This window comes from Columba livia, chromosome 2, assembly GCF_036013475.1.
Source record: "Columba livia isolate bColLiv1 breed racing homer chromosome 2, bColLiv1.pat.W.v2, whole genome shotgun sequence".
Classification (NCBI taxonomy): Eukaryota; Metazoa; Chordata; class Aves; order Columbiformes; family Columbidae; genus Columba; species Columba livia.
The window spans coordinates 154,856,125-154,877,414 of record NC_088603.1 but is presented as its reverse complement, the minus strand read 5'-3'; the positions used below and the strand labels follow the sequence as shown (position 1 = coordinate 154,877,414).

Genomic DNA, 21,290 nt, shown 5'->3' with positions numbered 1-21,290 from the left:
AACTGTGGACTGGGGAAGGAGTTGGATCCTCAGGGAATACAGAAGCAAGGCGGGATAAGGAAGAACACTAGAGACGGAGAGGAGCAGGCGACCAATGGTGACCAATGACAGAACCCAAGGGAATGGCAGGAAGATGTGCTGGGGCGGGTTTATGTTGGACATTAGGAGGGTGCTGGACACTGGAACAGAGGGTGCTGGACACTGGAACAGGCTCCCCAGAGAGGTGTCACGGCCCCAAGCCTGACAGTGTTCAAGAAGCATTTGGACAATGTCCTCATGACACACAGTGTGAACTGTGGGGTTGTCATATGCGGGGACGGGAGTTGGACTCGGTGATCCCTGTGGGTCCCTTCCAAGTCAGGACATTCTATGATTCTATGAAACTGTGATGGCACTAGCTGAACTTGTGCGTGTGTGTGCAGAGAAAAGTCAGCATTTAAACTCGTGTCAAGATTTCCTTTCACCCTCTGGAGAGGAGGAAGGATTGACTCCACTAAGGAACGTGAAAGAGCATGTCCTCCCGCTCTCACCCTTGTCTTTCCACTGAGGATTCAGAGGCCTTCGCTGTAACACGCTGCTCTGCCCTCGGCTCCTCAGCACCCACGTGCAGCATTGCTGCAGCTCCTGCTCCGCACCCTCTACCTCTGCTCCCACCGCAACCTCTCCCTCATGAGAACGTAAGCTTTCCTGCTGATGTGCTCTCCCGCGTGCTCCATCACCAATCCTCCATCGCCGACAAATATTTCCACGGTTTGCAGGGTGAAAACGGTGAAGTGCGGTTACTAGTATGATGAGGGGTCTGGAGCATCTTATAAGGAAAGACTGGGAGAGCTGGGTCTGGTCAGTCTGGAGAAGAGAAGACGGGATCTTGTTTATGCTTGTCAATACCTCAAGAGTGGGTGTCAGGAGGATGGGACCAGACTCCTTTCAGTGGTGCCCAACAATAGGATGAGGGGCAATGGGCACAGGCTGAAGCACGGGAGGTTCCATCTGAATATGAGGAGAAACTTCTTTCCTTTGAGGTGCCAGAGCCCTGGAACAGGCTGCCCAGAGAGGTTGTGGAGTCTCCTTCTCTGGAGACATTCAAACCCACCTGGACACCTTCCTGTGTGATCTGCTCTGGTGAACCTGCTTTAGCAGTGGGTTGGACTGGATGATCTCCAGAGCTCCCTTCCAACCCCAACCATTCTGTGACTCTGTGACTCTGTGATGTTCGCAACACAGCATATAGTGCAATGCAAATGACGTGCACAGTGCACCGTGCACGCACACAGCGCACACCGCGGTCCACAGAGCACGCATTCCACACACCCCGCACCTCATGCACCGCACACACCATACACAGCCTGCACGCTGCACACCCTGTACACCATATATACCCTGCTCGGTGCAACCTGCGCACCCTGTACACCACACACACCCTGCTCGGTGCAACCTGCGCACCCCGTCCACCATATACACCCTGCTCGGTGCAACCTGCGCACCCCGTACACTACGTACACCACGTGCACCGCTCACCGAATACCGCGCGCACCGCGCATCCCGCACGCTCAGGGTGCGCGCCAGCGGCGGGGCGGGGGGGCAGCGCCTCGGCGCACGCTCATTGGCCGCGAGGGAGGCGGCCCCGCCCCTCGCCGCGCAGCGCGTGCGCGCATGAGTTTGCGTGCGTGCGTCCGTTGAGAAGAGCGGGGGCTGGAAGGGGGCGGGGATTGGTTGCCATGGGAGTGACGTCAAAGTGTGTCGGGGACGGCGAGCGGAGACACGGAAAAGGTCAAACTGAAGGCGAAGGGGGAGACGCGGCCGCGCCGGGGCGGGGGCCGAGCTGGGCTGAACCGGGCCGGGCGGCTTCGAGGGATCTGTCGGGCGAGCGAGGGCGGCGGCCGCCGGCGGGGGAGCTGCGAGCGGGCCGGGCGAGGCAGCCCCGGCCGTCCCCGCGGCGTAGCCGGCCACCCCGTCTCACAGGTATGGAGGAGCGGGGCCGCCCGGCTGGGGCGGGGGACAGGCCGCGGCCTGGAGCGGAGAAGGTGAAGGGGCCCGGGGGCGGGGGGGCGGAGGCGGGGAGCGCCTGTGCCCTCCGAGGGGCGGGGTGGGGGGGGAGGGTAGTGGAGAATTTGCGGCCTCCCGTCCCCTGGCGATGGGGGAGCCTGTGGGGAGCCCCGCTGCACGTTGCGGGCCGGGAGGGGAGGTCACCCCGCCCCCCGCACCCTTGACCGAGCCCCTCCGTGGGTCCATTTCCCACCACACCGCCCTCGGGGACCGTCCTCCCCTGCTCCCCCCTCACCGCGCGGTGACCCCGTTGACCTGGGAACAGAAGTTTTTTGTTGGGTTTGATTTTTTTAGTCTTTTCGGTGGGCTGTAGGGACTTCTGCCCCCCGCCCCGGCCCCCAGCTTTGCATAACTTGTCTCCCGAGCTGACTGTCCCTTCCTCCCTGCACTTTGCCCTTGTCCGGTGGTCTGTGGTGTGAGTGAGTGAAACTATTCAAGACTGTTGTTTTTTCTTCAGTGAGAGAGCTGGATCACAAACTAGGCAGACTACATAATTATATATATACATATATATATGTACACACATATATCCCCTTTTGCCCATAGCAGCTCAGTGCTGAAGTAGGATTCTGTGACAGTATAGAACAAGGTCCTTGGCCATGATTTTTGTTTTTTTAATTATTATTTTTCAGAAAACCCTGGAGTGAAGCTGCTATTAGTGTGCAGAGTTTGGATGCCACAGGCAGTCTGTTGTCTTTTCATATTCAGAGAATGATTGAGAGGAGCAGAAATGACTCACTAGAAAGTGTTAGTTGCGTGAAGGCAAGACCAGGTGAAGTTTCTTGCTTTACCATAGACTTACTCTGTGACCTTGGATCAGTCTTTCTGCACGAGTCCTCTGTTTGCTTATGAATCAGGAGTAGCGGTGCTTTCCAAAACCGTACTGTGAATAAATATACTGATGACTGTGAAATGCTTATCTGCTATAATAATAACAGATAGATACTGATGTTATTTCTATTACAGAAACAGAGGCTGTAGCCAGGGTATGATTGTTTTGCTTGCAGAATTTTCCTGTAGTAGCTGCCCTTTGATGGGAACAGGCACTTGCTTAAAGAGACGTTTAATAAGCTGCTGTATTGCATGATGTGCACTGTGTGGTCATCTTACACTTCATATTTTTATGAAGTGTGTGCTCTAATATACTTTTAAAGGGCTGCCATTCCACACTGCATATTGTTTGTGGGGTATTTTTTGCCCAGTTTGTCTAGAACAAAGCTGGTGTCCTCTTTCAGTGTTAAGGAAGCCTTGTGAATTTGTAATGTGGCTGATTACCTCCGATAGTTGGCATCTCTGAGCTATATGGTGTTAGGTTTGGTGTTTTGGTAGGGAACTGGAAGACAGGCGTTTTGATATACTTGATATGGTGAAGAAATTACTTAAGTATTGGTTTGTAACTTTCTGTGACACTACTAGGTTGTACATGCCAGGGTTGGGTAGTTGCATTAACTCGATGCAATCTCAGGGTGCCCCTGTATTTGCAAGAAAATACTAAAGGGAATGACAATAAGTTCCTTACATGTGTAATGAAAGGTAAACTGAGTAGTTCACTTTTAGGAACGGTATTTTCCCTCTTGTCTTATATGATGCTCTCTACAGAAAATTCTAGGCAAATTCATAGGCAAAACTTCAATACTGAAGTCCCAGAACTGTGAAGGAGTTACCTGTTGTGGTTCACGTGCTGCTCAGAAGTGATGCACACCCACTGCGATAACTGGTGAAAGCTGGGAATACTGACCTGAGTGGCTAAGTATTCCATCTTTACTGTTGTGCTTTATACTAACTTGTGCAGCTAGATTATTTGTACACCAGGAAGAAGCACAAGCACTGCTTAACTGATATCTTACGTTTTTTTTGAAAGCAATTTGATCTGTAGTTTCTCACTTGTACACTCAAGTTAGTACAAAACTTCCATAATCAGTTTAAACATTAAATAGGAAAGCTTTGTGTGGAGGAGGAGGAGGTAAGCGCAGCACAGTTAGGATTGTTGTAGGATTTTGTTGTTTTGTTTTGTTTTCTTTTTTCTTAACAAAATTGAAAGCAATTCATTGTTAGTTTATAATATGTAGGTGCCCTGGAAAAATCAAATACCTAGTTTCATGGCTACCCTTAGGCATCTTTAATTTATGCAAGGAGGGCTCACCCGGTAACTCCTGTAAGTCACTGTAGGTTCGTGTAGGTCATATTTTAACATGGATAAGTTGTGCTTCAACTGTTTTTTCAGTAAGTATTAGGAACAAAGATGTGTGTACATGATTACATGTTTTTTTCCAGTTCTCCGTTATATTTTCTGTTTTTATTCAGATTCTTCCTTGTAAGTGCTACAGTAAATCTAGGGTCTTCTTGGATTTTGTAATTTTATCTCTCATCTTAATATTAGGAAGACACACAAGTTTTTGAGAACAAGTTATTTTTCAAGATCTCATTAAAACAGAGCTAACTGCGAGGTTTTAAAAAACAGCTAGAAAGGCCGATTTTAGGATCTGAGACACTTGGCCAGCACAACCCAAACGTATACGAGTGACATCAGCATTTTCCTGAGCCATTTATGCTCTTGCTGTTGTGGGTTCCCAGCAGCGCCTCGTGCTTTATGTAATCCTGCCCTGTACATCCTGTCCTGCTGTTCTTGTGCGTGGAAATTCATTGGCGTTATCTTACTGTAGGTTTCGAGAGCTGAGTAGTTACCGGCTGCTTGTTGTCTCAAATGTCTACATGCAAATTTCTGACCAGCGTGCCGAAGAGATCTGTGCCAGGAGCGTAATACTGACCTCCTAGGAGACATCAGAGGAATAACTTGGAGGGAGACACAGCTGGTCCTCCTGCTCCTTTTGGTAATGGGAACTGTAACCGCTGGGAAGTTATGTGGCTCTAGAGATAACCGTGAGAGAGGGGTTTTATGGGATGGAAGCTTTGATCTGTATCGTACATAGCTGGACCACTAATGCAGTTTTGATGGCCGGTGATAAAACAGCCATAAAAAAACCAAAGGACTAAAGTTTCAACAGAAGCTTCAGTAATATTAAGACCGGAAAATAAAGGCTTTTATATACTATTGCTATGCACTTCTTATTACAAGGTCCTCAAGAGGAATTGTGCCTTCAAATACTTGTTCTTGTAGTTAGCACTTAGTCATGCTTAATGAAGATACTGTCACTTGATGGGTGAAATTGAAGCAAACCCTCCATTATAAGCTTTCCAAAACATTCCTTCTGGTTTTTGTGCTTGCTAAATCTAGCTCAAAACTGCTGGCATAAAATCCTGCAGTAACACAATGTTTATAGTTCAATTCTAAGTAATCAGGCATCTTCTTTGAACAGTATCTAATGTTTCAGTTAAAAAAAGTTTCTTAAATATACTGTAGCTGCTTTTGTTCTCTAACAGTGTGAGGCAGCCAAATTCCTGGTTACCTGTCTTGGTGAACATGGTTGTCCTTGTCTGGCTCCACAGCTTGTTTTGAGCAGCTGGATCTGAGCACTGATGTAGCAGAGTCCTGTATGTGATTGTACAGGACGTACAGCTCTGCAGTAGAACCGTATACAGAAGGGGCAAAGGGTTGATGTGGAGGAGAAGCGCACCTGGGTGCGGAAGTAACAAAGAAATCCTTCCTGTGACTTTCCGCAAGGGATCTGTTCCATACCGCGCAAAACAATTTCTCATCCTAGTGGAGAAACAAGAGGAATAAGAGACTTGACAAGGAGGCTGGTTAACTGAAAAGGAACAGGTGCAGTGCTTTGACACTTGAAAGCTAAACAAAATTCCTTTAAGTGAGCTGTTCTTGCAGAGTTTAAGGAAATTTATTGGCAAAACATCTAAGAGGGACTTGAATTTTCATTTTGAGCAGGGAATTGAATTATCACTATTGCTTTTATCACACAAATCTAGGAATGCATGAGCTTTTTTTTTTTTTTAAATGCTTTTGTTATTTTTGGAAGATTCACAAATCTTTCAAAACCATATGCAGAAAAATGGACAGCAATGCTTTTTTATATGTTTTAGCAGAGACTTGTAGCAGCTGTACAAGTGAACATTGTAACAAAAACAACTTCAAAAGCACCTGCATGTAGCACATTCAAGATTCCATTGCATTATGTTTTATTTCTTTACAGATATTTATGTGAATATGAAAGTCCATATACAATTTGTCATTGTTCAACAGCCTTTTCATTCTGTAGATGTAGTCAAATGTAGTCTGGTTGCTTAAATCTGCTAAAATATTTATAAGCAAGTTGGCTCTTGGAAGAAGTTTCCCACAGGATGCAGTGGGTGTCAGGTCTAAAGGTCAGTGGCAGACAAAGTGAAAGCTCTTTTGAATTTATTTTCTACATGTTTTTAAAAACAAATTCTCCTTATTTAAAGAAGCATGGAATCTTCCTTTGTTACTTTATAAATTCCAAATGCCAACAGGCATTTACAGATTCATTTTTGCTTAAGTGTTTTGTTGAAAGCTTTATTTTTTTCTGGAGGGGGAAAAAAAAGATCAGTGCAGTGAATATATTCATGAACTCTTAGCACGGAAGTTCCTGGTGTAAATAAAAAAAGCCAGATGGAGTTTTAAGTGACTGCCATGTACAGCTTACGAAACGGACATTCCTGATACTAATAAAAGGGCCAGATTGGAACTACATAATTAATCCCAGCATCCTTTTCAGCACGTGATAAGATTTGGCTATAACAGCCGTAGAGTTAATAGAGACAACTGCTAATTTCTATGAGGCAGTGGATTGTTTGCCTAAAATAAAAATACCTGCATGCCTGCTCTTGTATGTATCTACTGGTGATTAATGCTCTTGCTGCAGTTTAAATGGGAAAATAAGTGTAAGTAGTGGCTGACTTGGTTTTGAATCTATTTCTTGTCTTAAATATCTATGTAAATATATTTATATTCACATTTAATATGTATACTTTGTGAACATATTTTATGTATATAAATATATCTAAAGATAGGAAATAAGTATATAGGTTTTTTGAGTGTTACATGGCAAAACCTTCTCTCCATTGGAGCAGATTTGAAAAGTAATGACTGGGAAGCCCCAGGGAGTGATCTTGCATTAAGTTTATTCACTGTATGTATCAGTGACCTGGAAGAAGTGTGCAGGATGGTGCAAAGAAAGAAAGAAGGGAGGAAAAAAAAGGCTTAAGAGGTGGCAAAAAGTCTGTGCCAGAGACAGGAGGAGGAGTGGGCAGATGGCAGCCAGTACAAAACAGGTGAATAATCAGATTGAGAACAAACTCCATAGACTGGGGGTGAGTGCTGTTTGCACGCTGCTTGTATTTTTGGTTTAGTTTACATGATAGGGACTTTTCATGTTGTGATATATGGAACAGAGGTAAAAATGGTGCATTGGGAAGCATATACAATGGTGGAAACATGCTTGCCATTGTCAGAGGGAGCTTCGGGGATGAGTAGATAGATAGTTCTTTTGGAACTCTCTGGACTGGAAAACCTTAAAAAAAACAAAACTGTTCAGTTTTATAGGCTTGACCTACAAGTTTGTTCAGATCTACATTTGACATGCATAATACGGAATAATATTAGTGCCTGGATAATATGGATGTGCTGCATGACTATGGATTTTTTTTTTTAATTTTTCTGAAATCAAGAAGTATTTGTGATAATTTGTTTACATAGTTTATTTTATATAGCTTGTTTGAAAACTTTTTGGGTGGCTGTTTAGCTTAACTGTTCATTGCCTGGCTCAGGGATCCTTTCCATATTGTTGCTTTGAGGCACCGTTGGAGTGAAGAAGGTAAAGAAGAACAAAGGGATGGTTGTACTGATGAATGATTGATGCTGTAACACGTAGCACAATGCTAAGGATTATACAAAATAAAAGGAGACGGAAGAATCCTCCCCTGCTGTTTCTTGCTTCAAAAAGATTAAAATATCAATTTATAATAATAATAATAATAATAAGGCATACAGATATAAGAGTGTTTTAGATCCTCTTGATCTGCCTGTCGGTAACTTTGTCAATACAATAGCAATTACAGTCTTTCCTGTTCATATTTACTTCAAAATGTTCCTGCTTTTTTCTTCTTTAGGGAATTCTATAAGTTAGAATAACAGTGAACTGGTCCAACTGGAGAATGCACTCCTACCCAATAGGCAGATCTCTCTCTGAGCTGGCACTTAATGAGAAGCAGCACAACTCACCTTGCAGTTTAAAATTTATTTAGAACAGATAAGTTTTCTTCGCCTGAAGTTACCCCTCAGTAATATTAGTTTGCTCCTTCTATACTGTCGTCTTAGGATGCCGCAGTCTGAACAACACAAGCAAAGAGTTTTAATAGCACAAGAAGCCTGAGAAAACTAGGTTTATATTTCTGCAGAAATGGGTAGAAAGATAAAGGAAAAAAAATATTAAAATATTCACAAGAAGTGCCCTAGATAAGATTGTTTCATGTCTGAAGGCATGTTGAATCCTGTGGGAAACGAGGAGGCTGAACTTCTAGAAGGCTGTTTAATTCCCATGTTTCACACTCCATCAACACAGTGTTAGATACCAAAGTGGTATTAGTGTAATTTGTGAGAATGCGGGCATTTTATATAGAAATAATAAGTCCAAACCAAATCTTTTGCTGTGTAAGAGCTGTGTGGAGAATGAACATCAGAGGCTTAAAATGAGTATAATAAATCAAAATTCCAGATGAGCCTCAGAGGACTTTATTCACTTCATTGTTTTCGCTGCAGATCTAGCATGGTTCAGCCAAATGCAGACTTGGCGTTCTTCTGACGTTCAAAGCATTCCTAAATGTTCCTGAAGACTGAGCTCTTTTCTGTGCGTTGTCTTAAAGTGCTCAGTCCATCATTTAGAGTGCTCAATGTGCTGTGTGCTTCTATGTGCAGAAATCACGAGTCCACAGTTTTGGGTGAGTGGTGTGAGGTATGTTGTATACTGTTGATAACCTACAGAAAAGGCTCAAATTTGTGCCTTCTGGAGAGTGCTGTTTCCCAAAGCTGACGCTTGGCAACAGAAGATGCATTGCTGACCCTCTGCTGCTTGGCGGAAAATGCATATGAACTTCCTAAGCTTATATCCCAGCGTACAGACCGGTCAGGGCTGCTGACTTTTTCTCTTTTGAAACCTTCACCGAACTGTCTCCTTTGCCCATATCCTCGGTACCAGGCAAACAGAATAGTATAATAGGGGGCAGAGGTATTTACTAAGGTAGAAATTAGAAACAGACGGGTAAAATAGAACAGACTGAAAACTCTGTTCTGGTTTAAGCAGATGGTGACCTGTCTAGCTGCTGTTACCTGGAATTTCTAGGGCATGCCTCAGCTGTTGGACTCCTAGCAATAGTCTCTCATCAGTGGTAGCACTGGTTAAGTATTTTAAGTAAAAAATGCTATGAGTTTTCCATCACATCTTCCTTTCTTTTGCCTCATCCTTAAAAGTGCTCTGACAAAGCTCTTCCTGGAGATGGGAACCTTTGTGCTTAAAGGCTGGTGGTCTTTCTTTTTGTCCAAATTCATTCTGCTGGATGACTGGTCCATATTTGATGTGCATCATTATTTCAACATACATTCTTAAACGTACTCATAGGCTTAGTGCAGTGTGTTTTGTTAACCTATTGTTTTCTGAGAGTATCTTTATCTTTTATAGACCACCTGATACATTATTAGCACTGTTGATAAACTTTGTAGCTAAATGATCTGATTATATGCAGATCTTCCTTGTAAATAAATATTCTTTCTCATCACTGCCCTTCAATCTACTTCTTTTGGAGTTTTGTCTTAATTTATTGTTCAGTAAACTTTACCAGTGAAACTTTAACTTAGGAGTGATCAATATTGCTCTCACTTCTAGAGGGATAAGTAACACACTTTTTCCATTAAATTAGGTTAAGACAAGAAATACTACAGCTAACTAATTTTTAATATTAGTTTGACAGGTGTATACTTTATCTCAATAAAACAAAGGCAGTGTTTTCAATAATGTTTTTCTTGATGATGGTTCTGTGAGCCCAACTCTGATCTCCCTGTAGGTCCATCTTCATTTTCACGTCCCCTTGGCTGGATCACTAAACCATTTGCTGATGGGTTCAGGCACTTTCCGGTCACCAGAACACTGGGAATGTTCTGGTATCAGAGAAGCTACTTCTGCAACCTGTCCCTCGTCTTGTTCTGAATATATCAAGAGTGTTTCAAGGAAATATCAAGGGAGGTTAAGGTGACTTTCAGAGCTTTATGAAGATTGGTATACCGGATCTATAGCCTTTATAGCAGAAAAGAATACTCCAAACAGAGCTTGTTGTCTTCAGAACTTGAATCAGTTGAGATACAAGGCAAATTCTTTAACAAGGAGACTTGCGATATTTTCTTTACTTAAAATGCATATCTGTCTATTTTGACTCTTGCCCATCCCCTGCTTTTTTTTTCCACTTACCACTTCTGATCCAGTGCTTTTAATATTATAATTACAAAATAAGCGTAGTAGCTTATATCCTCAGATATTATGTAGTTAGGCATGAGTGATTGGTCTTTGTATTTTTCATTTGATTTCAAAGGTAGGACTGCTTTGAGTTCAAAAACCTAATTAAAATTTTACAGTGAGGTTTTTTTCGCTTTGGATATGCCGACTAAATGACTTGTTGTGATAAGCACATTAGCTGGATCGGGAACCGTCAAGCTGGTGGTTCAGTTAAAAGTCAGGCTGTGCCAAATATTAACTAGATGCTGTAAAATCTCAGGAAATTAAAAGGAATCCACATACTGAAACATTCCTTGGTTCTGACAACCTGATTGAATTTGTGATTCTGCATGTTGATGTGAAGTTGCACGCTACAATATCAGGGAGAAGTACTGATTTATGTGTTGCTCTTTCTTATGCAACATAAATTCAGTGGCAAGTTCCTTATTGTTGTAGTTCATAATACTTCTTGGCTATACCTAAATTAAGAAACAAGACCTTTACACAGCTTGAATTGCTGTTATGTGCAGTATTACTTCTAAATTTCTCCTAAGAATACCAGGTATCCCAATAAAACCAGATCTCTGCTGCAATTCTCAAAGACTCTTAATCATTAATGATTTTTCTTTTATGAAAAGGGGAGTGGTTTTCTTTTCACCTGCCTTTAATGAAAAGGTGAATACTGGTTTTCTGTCAATTTACAGATACAGTAGAAATGTACTATTGCAGAATTTTCTGTAATTGTTTAGACAGTTTATAACATGCAGTTAATTGGAACAAATCATTGGACTTTGAAGCACCGTGGTGTACAGGCTATTGATAACACTGTTCCCTGTCTTTTAAGCTACTGCTTTAAGTTGGAGATTATAATTAATTTGAGGAGTTCTGCTTTTAAATGGTGTTGTAGTTAAGTTGGAATTCGAAAGATTGCTTGTGAGATTTCATTTGTTTACAGTGTTTAACAAATAGAGCCAACTATGTTGCTTTTTCTTATAAGTGGAGCCTAAGGCAGCTGACTTCTGGCTTTGTGGTGAGTTTTGGTCTGTTGTTAAGTAAATTTTATGCAATGACTGGAAGCCTGTTTTTGTAGTATTTCCTTAAGTGTACCTTCACTGGTCCCATTGTACACATTTACTTTTATTTAACTGTTTTCACTGAACATATTTATTTTAGAAATGCTATAGCTGCATTATTATTTTTTATTTGAATTGGTTACTTAGAGGAATTTCTTGATGTTTTTACAACATTACTGTTGAACAAAATGATCTCGACTGACCTCTGAGATGTAACAGTTCTGCAAAACTGACTGAAGGAGGTTCACTGAGAATTTGCAGTTGTTCGCTCAAATGAAGCATAAAAGTAGTGGGTACTTGTAAAAAGTGTTTTCGGTAACTTGTCCCTCACTTACAGATAAACAACATAGAAAGAGCTGATGTACAAATGGAGCCAATCTCCAAACACCCTGAGAGTTTTCTTCAGTTACCTTTCTTTCAGTTACCTTCAGTTACCTTTTGCTTATAAGAAAAAGCAACTGAAGCAGCTCATAACCCTTGTGGAAAGCTGAATTAAGATACCATTTAGCTCTTTCAGCAGGTGAAATCAGTGATAAGGGCTGTAGCATCCTTGTTCTTCAAACCTCTTTCAGGGAACATCATCTTTTTTGTGAACTGAGTATGGCAGGATTCCTTTGAAGAGTCATGTGTTTTCTTATTCTTTTTATTTTTGTAAATACATCTGTAAGTGTCATGAAATGAGGTGGGCGGCTCTTTTTTAGCTTGTTTTGCGGAGATGCCTGGTTTTAATGAGATTTTGTTTTGGGTTCTAGTGAAGTTCACTTTAAAATCCTGATAAAAATCAAAAGTATAGTATAGAAACTCCAGACTTAGTGATGCGTTTGTGTGGGAGCTGCACTGCTGGGCTTGGCTTGCGTCTCCCATGCAAACTGTTCTGCAGAGCTGTGCCCTTGACCTCATGAAGGGAGTTACGTTAATGTGTTAGTAGCCAGCCAGACACCGAAGGAGGGTTGAACCACATCCTTGGTTAGAGGTTTTCACAAATATTTTTTGGAATATTAGCATTCAGAAATGTATTATACTGCCAAGTTCTTCAAGGGAGGTTTTGCCTTAAGTGCTTGAGATGCCTGTGTCTACTGAAAAACATTTTTGTTTATTGTTGCATTCCTTTGGTTTGTCCTTGCCTCTCGGAGGTCAGGATGCCTTCTGGACTGTCCATGTACCCACAGGCGGGGTGTTGGTAAAGACAGACAGACTTGTGACACTGTCCTTCGTTTGGAAAAGCGCATCCGGCTCAGTTGATTTACGAGGAGTTGGAGTCTGCAGTTGGGCTGAACTTTGATATCGAGAGTGAAAGGCAATTTGATGTTCCTCTGCTGTTTCATTCAAATGATAGTTTCTTGTTGCAATGCATGGAAGTATTGAAGCTACATCCAAACGATTGTAAAGTTGATACAAGCTTTAAGGGAGCATCGTGTTGCCGAATTCCTTTTTTTTTGCTGTTTACTGTGTCATTATGAGACGTGCAGCTTGCTCGTGTTACTGTTCCCACTCAAAACATTGATACCAGGGGTATCAAAAGTATTGCTCTCTTTTTTTGAGGAGGTGGTGGGGAAGGGTTCTTATTGTGGTTAAACAATTCACCTATATTGATTTAACACTATATTGCCACCCAAATAGCCAGTCCTGCCCTATACAGCACCTTTGTCCTGTCACTGCTGAGGATTTTACTGCCACCCAGTAACTGAGACAGTCTACCTTCTGTAGCAGAAAACTAATATTTTTCCTTTTTTTCTTTTCCCAGTAAAGTTTGCAGCTAATACAGTGGTTGTCCAAGTAACTTGCATCATGAAATTATAAAATTCCTGTAAGAGAAAGCAGGAATCTCTCAGCTGGCCGACATAGAGCAGGACTTCTCTTCCGCCACCGTTCTGTTACCATGTTCAATTTAAACCATCCTGAAAATGCACCAGAAATCAAGCTCTGTGCTGTGAGTATTCGTGTTTTTGGCATGGTCATTGCGCAACAGCCTCCCTCATTAAGGGAGGCAATACTAAATTGCACAAAATGATGTTCTTATTGCACGGTTGTTTTCTGTTTGAGGTGTTACAAAGATCTCGGCTGCATGTAATTGTTGCATTCATGCATTGCTCTGTATTTTACAAATGTGCATAAAGTTTAGGTGCTTAGGTTCTGTGACTTAACATGCAGCTAATAAAAATTGCTTCAGGATTAACTTTGGAAAAACTGTGTGGTGTTATCTTCAGAACGCCTATGACTGTAGGCTGGATAAGGGTTTTCTTTGCTGCTGATTCTTTATTTTCCCCTAAGAAACAGATTATTTTTTGGTTAGTTGGTTTCATATGAAAAACAGAGAAGATGATGAATCTTGAATAATTCTCTTTGAGTACTTAGCCAAGACTGAATGTAGCAATAATTTGTAGCAGATCCTACAAAATACTTTGAAATCCTGCTCAGAGCGGGGCTCTCCATGTAGTAGAAGTAGCCCTGCCTGGGTAGCATTTGGCAATGCAGGTTTAGAATATTTCTTGACATTGTGAACATCGATATGAACCCCAAAATGGACCTGTAAATTTCCATCTCTTTTAGAAAATTTGTTGCCAAATTGAAACTACATTGGGATATTATTCTAATTTGTATTGCTGAATTATCTAATGGCTTAAAGCTTTAGAAAGGATTTCCTGCCGTATGTGCTGCTTCTGCCATTTACTTTGGCACTCAGCAGACGTCTCGCTAAACTGATTCAACTTGCACAGCAGTTGAAAAGTCACATAGTGAATTACATTCATGTTTTGATCGGGTTCAGGAATGCAATTTTGACGTGACTGTTTTGATGGTGTCCAGTTACCATTCTGCAGTTCTTGTGGAACACGCAAGTCAACTTCTTTTGGATCAAACAAAATGGAAAGGTGTGCTTCTGGATCGGGCTAATGCGTTTGCTTTAAGACTATTTAAACCATAGGTATGAGATGAGAGCTCATTTTGAAGCAAGACCTCCTGGAATATATGTAGTTTGCCTATCGCCTTCAGCACAAACTGTTCTGTTTTTACTGATCTGCTCCTGTTGGAATACCCGCCAATGGGGATGTAGGATTTATTTTTTTCTTTAGATTAATACATTGGCTGGTTCACCAAAGAGGTGTGAAAAACCCCAGTCAATGCAAGCAAGAGAGAGTTCATTTTAGCTACTAGTCTTAGTGATTAAATCAAGTACTTTTCTTATTTTGAAACTCGAGTGACATCATGAAATAATTCAAGGTTCACTGGACGAAAAGTACCCCAAAATCAGGATTATAATGTCAGGTGAATGACACAGGTTTCCCCTTCACCAAGCCGTTTTATCTATTGCATTGAGTTGTTGCTTAATCTGTGTGGCCCTGGAAGTGAGTCAGTCCTACTCTTGAATTACTTCCAAACTGTTTGTTTACTGTAATTGGTTTAATTGTCACTATCACTAAAGCTCTGCATTTGTGGTGTGATAAAATAAACAGTTTGGGTCATGCTGTCCATCTTCTATATTTAGTTTATTGTGATTTGAAAAGCTGTATTTAACACTGTGAGGAAACAGAATTAAGACTTGTTAGGGAAAAATGGAGACTCTAAAAATCTGTAGCGTGTCTTCAAATGTAAGGCATCCTTGTATATTGCTTAAGAATGACATTTTAAAAATTTAATGTTCAAAATTATGTCTTGTAGGGAACATTCTACTGCGTTTTTCAAGTTTGAGGGAACTTCTACAAGCAAGCAAAGTGAAAATATCTCTATATGTTTCCTGTTCTTAAAGGTACTGACATAAAATAACAATCTTGAAGGTTGTTTTTTTCTGGAAGAACATTGAGTGTGATCTACAAAGGTGACCCTGGGATGGTGGTTGGCAGCATATTTAAATTCAGTAGGCTTAGGTATGCAATTTCTATTTTCTCTATAGATTATTTGGCACTCTGATTAAAATAGTTTTAACATGAAATATTTGTGCTTCCAGAACTGTTGGAGCTGCTAGCACTTTATTCTATTGATAACAGTTGGGTATTTATAGCAAAGTCAGTACTGATGTCATCTATGCATAATACCTTTTCCAAAGACTTATTGACTTCACCATGACTGAGGATAACTATTTAAGCAAGGCTATAGCCGCTGGAAGCATATCACAGGAATTAATGAGATCATGGAGTTCTAAGTATGGTCAGATGGGACTTCTGGAGGCCTCTGGTCTATCCACTTGTCCAAAGCGGGACTCTGACCAGCACTTGGTGGGGTCAGCTGTGGCTTTGTCCTATGAAGCCCTGAAAACCCCAAAGGACAGAGAATCCACAGCCTCTCTGGGAAGCCTGTTCCTGGGCTTCACCACCCTCCCAGTGAAAAGACTTTGTCATCATGTCCAACCTGAATTTTCCATGTTGCTTTTTGTGTCCATTGCTGTTGTGTCTGCAGGGTGTCCTTGCCAGCGGCAGGCAGAGCAGGGCTGACACCCTCACCTCACAGAATCACACAGAATCACAGAATCGACTGGGTTGGTAGAGACCTCAGAGATCATCGAGTCCAACCCTTGGTCCAACTCCAGTCCATTGACTAGATCATGGCACTAAGTGCCATGTCCAATCTCAGTTTAAAAACCTCTAGGGACGGCGAGTCCAGCACCTCCCTGGGCAGCCATTCCAATGCCTGACCACTCTCTCTGTAAAGAATTTCTTTCTAATATCCAGCCTAAATTTCCCCTGGTAGAGTTTAAGCCCATGTCCCCTTGTCCTATTGCTGACTGCCTGGGAGAAGAGACCAATCCCCACCTGGCTATAACTTCCCTTCAGGTAGTTATAGAGAGTGACGAGGTCACCTCTAAGCCTCCTCTTCTCCAGACTAAACAACCCCAGCTCCCTCAGCCTCTCCTCATAGGTCTTATGTTCAAGTCCCTTCACCAGTCGTTCACCCTTCACCTGCGGTTCTCTCTGGGCTTTGCCTTCTCCACAGTGAGATGCTGGCTTCTGGTTCAGCCGCTTCATGGTCATCCTGCTGTCCAACAGGATCCCCACATCCCTTTCCTCTACACTGCTCTCCAACAGGTTATTCTACAATTTATACTGGAACATGGGGTTGTTCCTACCCAGATGCAAGACTTTGCACTTGCCCTTGTTACATTTCCTCAGCTCCCGGGTGAGGCTGGGGTGGGAGACTGTCTCAAAGGCTGTCCTGAAGTCAAGTTTGTTAATGTATCATTCAGCTTTCAAAGTAGACCCCAGTGCTTCATGTAGGGCTGGTTGGGTACCTGCTGCTTTTGCTAAATCTTTAACTGTTAATTATTATATTTCTGTCTACATCTTGAAAAATGAAATCTAAATGGACGCGCTCCCTGTGCCTTCCAGAATTGGTGGTGGTCTGCACCTCCTCTTTTGACTTTCTCAGACTCGAGTATGAATCATAGAGTCACTTTGGTTGGAAGAGACCCTCAAGATCATCATGACCAACCATTAACCTAATACTGGCACTAAACCATGTCCCTAAAAACCTCATCTTTTATGGTCATTTTTTTTGCTTGTCAGAAACCCTCTGAATGTCATGGCATGTTTTCTAGATGATACTGGTAATTCCATGTAGAATACAGCAGAAGTAGACCAAAGCATTTGGTAGTTGATAAGCAAAATTTTTAACAGTTGGTATGAGAATCAAAACTTAATTTCATGATTTAGAAAAAAAAATCCTGCTAAAAGTTGCTTTTGTTGTCTTCTCCAAAAAAGTGTCTCCTCTTATTGTAGTCTAAAGACTAAATGTTACGTTGCTCTAAGTAGGAAAACATGACTCAGGTTTGTCAGATATACTCCTGGCGTATTTACAGACTAGGAAGGTCTATTTTAATTCTTTTTGTGTTATAAATTATTGAAGGAGGTGGCTTGATTCTAGAGGCAATGGTATTTGAGAGAGAGAGACTACGAAAGTAGTAATTTTCTACGTAAGTTGGTCAGATCTTATGTAGAATTGATTTAGGATTATGGAGTAATGTTTTCAAAAGGAACTGTTTGTCCAGTGCATTATGTCTGTTTTCAATTACTGTCAGTAAATCCTGAAAATTATTTTCTCAAAAGAACTTGGTGAAAGCTGCATTTTAAATAGACATAATAGTTCTGAGAGTAGTTGGAAGGTGTTTGGTACTTACATTGTATGGGTTTTGGTTTGGTTTTGATATCGTTGATCCAGAAGTGGATGCCATGATCACATGCTGGTTTTGTGTGGACTGTTTCCTTTGTGGAAGCGGGCTATATATTTGTACTTAAAAGAATGGGTCTTTTGGGTATTATTGCAAAACAAATATTTAACCTTTTTTTTAAGTTGTGCATAAGGACAAAGATGCTTTGTAAAACCAAGTGCCGTGCACTTGTCTGTTGCTTGTGACTTGCATGCTAACTAGGTTCAGCTTATTTTCTTTCAAGTAACTTTTTAAAATGCTATATGCTCTGGGAGCAAGGTTAGGACTGATGCTGGTGTACAGATAGTTTTTCAGTCTGATATCTTTCAGGATTAATTGCAACAGAGAAGTTGAGCTCACTCTGTACAGCAAAGATGCTGCTGGGACACTGACTTCCACAAAGGCCACAGTAACAATCTCTAGATTCTGCTTATCAAAATTAACAGCGTGACAATGCCAGGATTTCTCATATTTACAGTTATACTAATTTGCATGGACTGGAACGCGTTCACACAGGCTTACCATTAAAATGGGAACATTTGTCCTGTGTTGCCTGTCGATCTCTTGGTGTCCTGTCCCTTACCAGCTTCTCCAGCAACATAGTAATAGGGTGTAGAATTAATTGTTGGGCTGCCACTGTTAACAGACAGGTGAGCAAAGGGGCTCCGCAGCCTGAATGTTTCCTTGCAGTTCTCAGCTTGTTTCCATTATAGTGTCACAGAGAACTATTGTTGGCAGCTGGTATCACCAGAGAATTACCATTGCAAATGTGAGTGCGAAGTCATTAAGTGGAGTGTGCTAAATGTGTCATTGACACAGAGTCTGCTACAGCAGTCTCAATTGATAGCCACTCAAAACCACAAAAAACCTAGCTTAAAAAATGGTGTATTTATATGGCATTTTTGGTTTCCATCTTTTCAGGAAGGTTTTTCTGTTCATGCTTGGCTGTATTTGGGTCAGCAGACACAGAGGGCTTCAACATTTTTTGAAAACTTGCTGCTGGAAATAAAGCCTGATTTATTGGTGTGTATCCTTTGATACTGCTGCAAAGAACATCTATTAAATGTGTTCTTTGTTTCTGTTTCTTGTCAAGTCTTAGGGTTGTTTTTTGCCCTCCTGCTTCTGCCTTCCACTCTCTTTAAGAGGTGATCACACCAGTTATCGTATATTCAGTAGTCTGAACTTTGTGTTTTCCAGACTGGAGGATCATCTGAATCTTAAAGACACTTTTAAAAAGCAAGAGTTCATTTTCTGCAGATGACTCTGTCATCTTGGAATAGAGAGAAGACAAGGCAGACAGTGGGCTCAAATTAGGAACTGGAAGACTTTCCAGGCTAACATCATGTCATGTAGAGGTAGCTATATAATATTTAAAGTGATTTGTTTTAATAGTTTCTAATTAAGTATGTCCAAGAATCTTATCAGATTAAACAACCTACTTTCATAGTAGCTCTTTACTAGGAATGAGGCAAAAATTCCTCTAAGAGGGACCAAAAGAGAAAGGTAAATAGCTGAAACTATGAAATCAGAAATATACTGTGGACAGCAATGTTGAGTTATATATTAAACCCATTGAGTTTGTATCTTCAAAATTTTTTGATAGGTAACGTAAAGAAAGGGATGGAGCCTTTGTGTGAAATCTGGCCTAATACATTCAACCTGTTTATGTTTCCCTTAAGTTCATAGGTCTGGTTGTTCAGGTTTCTCTTATGGTGAATGCACTGTGATGTAGCTACCCTGCTGCAATAGTTTACAATCTAAAGAAATACATTGAAGAGCACTAATATTCTTCATTGTTCTGTTCTTAATTGCTGGTTAACCTATTAGTTGGGATTTTTGTGAGTGTAACTCAGTAGTGTGGTAGATGTATTTCTCGAATTTGTGTTGTGGGTTTTTTTGGTGGGTTTCTTTTGTTTGGTTGGTTTTTAAGCTCACTTTGAAAGCAAAATGATCTTGGATTAGCCACTTCATGCCTCCTGTGGTCACTGTGGAGATGAATGTTTGTTCCAGAACTCCCCAGGTCACCTGAAGTAAACACTTAATTTGGCTGAGTAACTTCTTTGGTACATTATTCCACCTAATGGAGAGCCAAGATGATATTCTCTAAATAAACATTTGATTTCTTCAGGCTGAGCTGCTGCTCAGCCCGAGGAATACAGGACTGCAGTGGTGAGGTGGGGGTGTCTAACTGCTGCCATCATTCTTAGCCACAGCAAACTAAATTTATAGTTTTGTTCTTTGTTCAGGCTCAGATGTGGGGCAGTTGGGCAGAGGCCCTTTAGAATCAGGATCTGAACTTTGTTTTGGCTCACACCATCGTTCTTTGAATGTAGTTTGTCCTGCTTAGATCTGCTTCGGTCAGATAAGAATGTTACTTCACAACACAGACTTGTAGGTGTTTGGTTTTCTGAAATGATTATACATGACATATGCATCCAGCCCTCAAGTAAATTTGGTCTCAGCTGTGTTAGTAACATTCTACTTTTGTGCTTTCCCATACATTTTTAAAATATCAAGCCACTTTTTTTCCCCTTTTTCTTTACAATTCATAATGTTAGATTCAATCTCTTCCATAGTTTCAGGATATGTGGCCCAATTTAAAAAATCACACCTCTTTTGACAAAATTTTTAGTTGTACCGCATGCATATTAGTGACCAAAAGCAGAAAATACACAGGAAATCAGTGTTAAAATTGCTTATGTACATGTAACACTTCATAATTCCTCCTGTGTTGTTAACTGCTAGTGCTACAGTGAACTCTGGGTGTAGCATCTCAGTACAACATACAACCAGTATTGGAGGCAGTAGCTCACAGGTGAATCACTGCACGACATAAGTGCTGTTGGAGATGATGTGATTTGGATTGCGTACGAACTGCAAGCTACAGTAATGTAAAAAATGTATAAAAATGGTGAGAATAGAATCAATTAATACTCCAGAGTTCAATAAATTTCTTGGAATATTTAGTTTAGAAATAAACTATCTAGTGAAAAGTTGTTTTCCTCTCCCTGACCCCTCCTTCCCACACCAAAGAAAGAAAACAAACAAACAAAAGGACTTGGATATAAAATCTATTCTGGCTACTTAACTATAATATCAGAGGAATGCATTTGTATTAGTTTGGTATAATTACTATAAGGTAAAAAGGGGAAGAATCTATTACAAACAGATGTGATTGATATTATTTTTTTCCGAGATTTATCCTCAGGAGGAGTTTGTGGGGGAGGGAGAAAAGAGCATATTGAGAGTGTGTCAACTCATGTAGCATTAGTCTTTAACCAGACTATACTATAGTATACTATAGAACTTATAAATCCAGATATATCTACTAGAAGATTGGTGAATCCTGGCTGTTGATTTCACTGTGAAGTTCTTCCTACTATTTCTGAAATTTGTGTGCAGTTCAAGAATTCCTTTTATATTTAGGATTTAATGTTTAATTCTCGATTCTGGTGAATATGCATGACTAAAAGAAAAGAATAGTAGAGAATAGTAGCCACATTGAGCATCTGTGTCCTGCTGTCAGTCCTTGTCACTTGTTTTGCTTGCATTAGGCATCTGTGGCTAAACTGCTTTGACTGATGGACTGATTGACAAGGCCTCGACTTCAAAAACTGTCAT

General features: G+C 41.2%; 1 protein-coding gene across 4 annotated transcripts in view; it reads left to right on the top strand.

Annotated features, from left to right (window-relative positions):
• Nucleotides 1-1,708: 1,708 nt before the first annotated feature.
• The window catches only part of ZFAT (zinc finger and AT-hook domain containing), a 144,114-nt gene continuing 124,532 nt past the window's right edge, over nucleotides 1,709-21,290 (top strand). Inside the window, exons 1-4 of one of the 4 annotated variants that reach the window (XM_065054459.1) lie at nucleotides 1,709-1,962; nucleotides 4,710-4,877; nucleotides 13,278-13,463; nucleotides 15,191-15,278. In XM_065054459.1, coding sequence (XP_064910531.1) covers nucleotides 15,260-15,278 — 19 coding nt within the window. In that variant the 5' untranslated portion in view covers nucleotides 1,709-1,962; nucleotides 4,710-4,877; nucleotides 13,278-13,463; nucleotides 15,191-15,259. The other 3 variants (XM_065054461.1, XM_065054458.1, XM_065054460.1) reach the window with 3 other exon arrangements.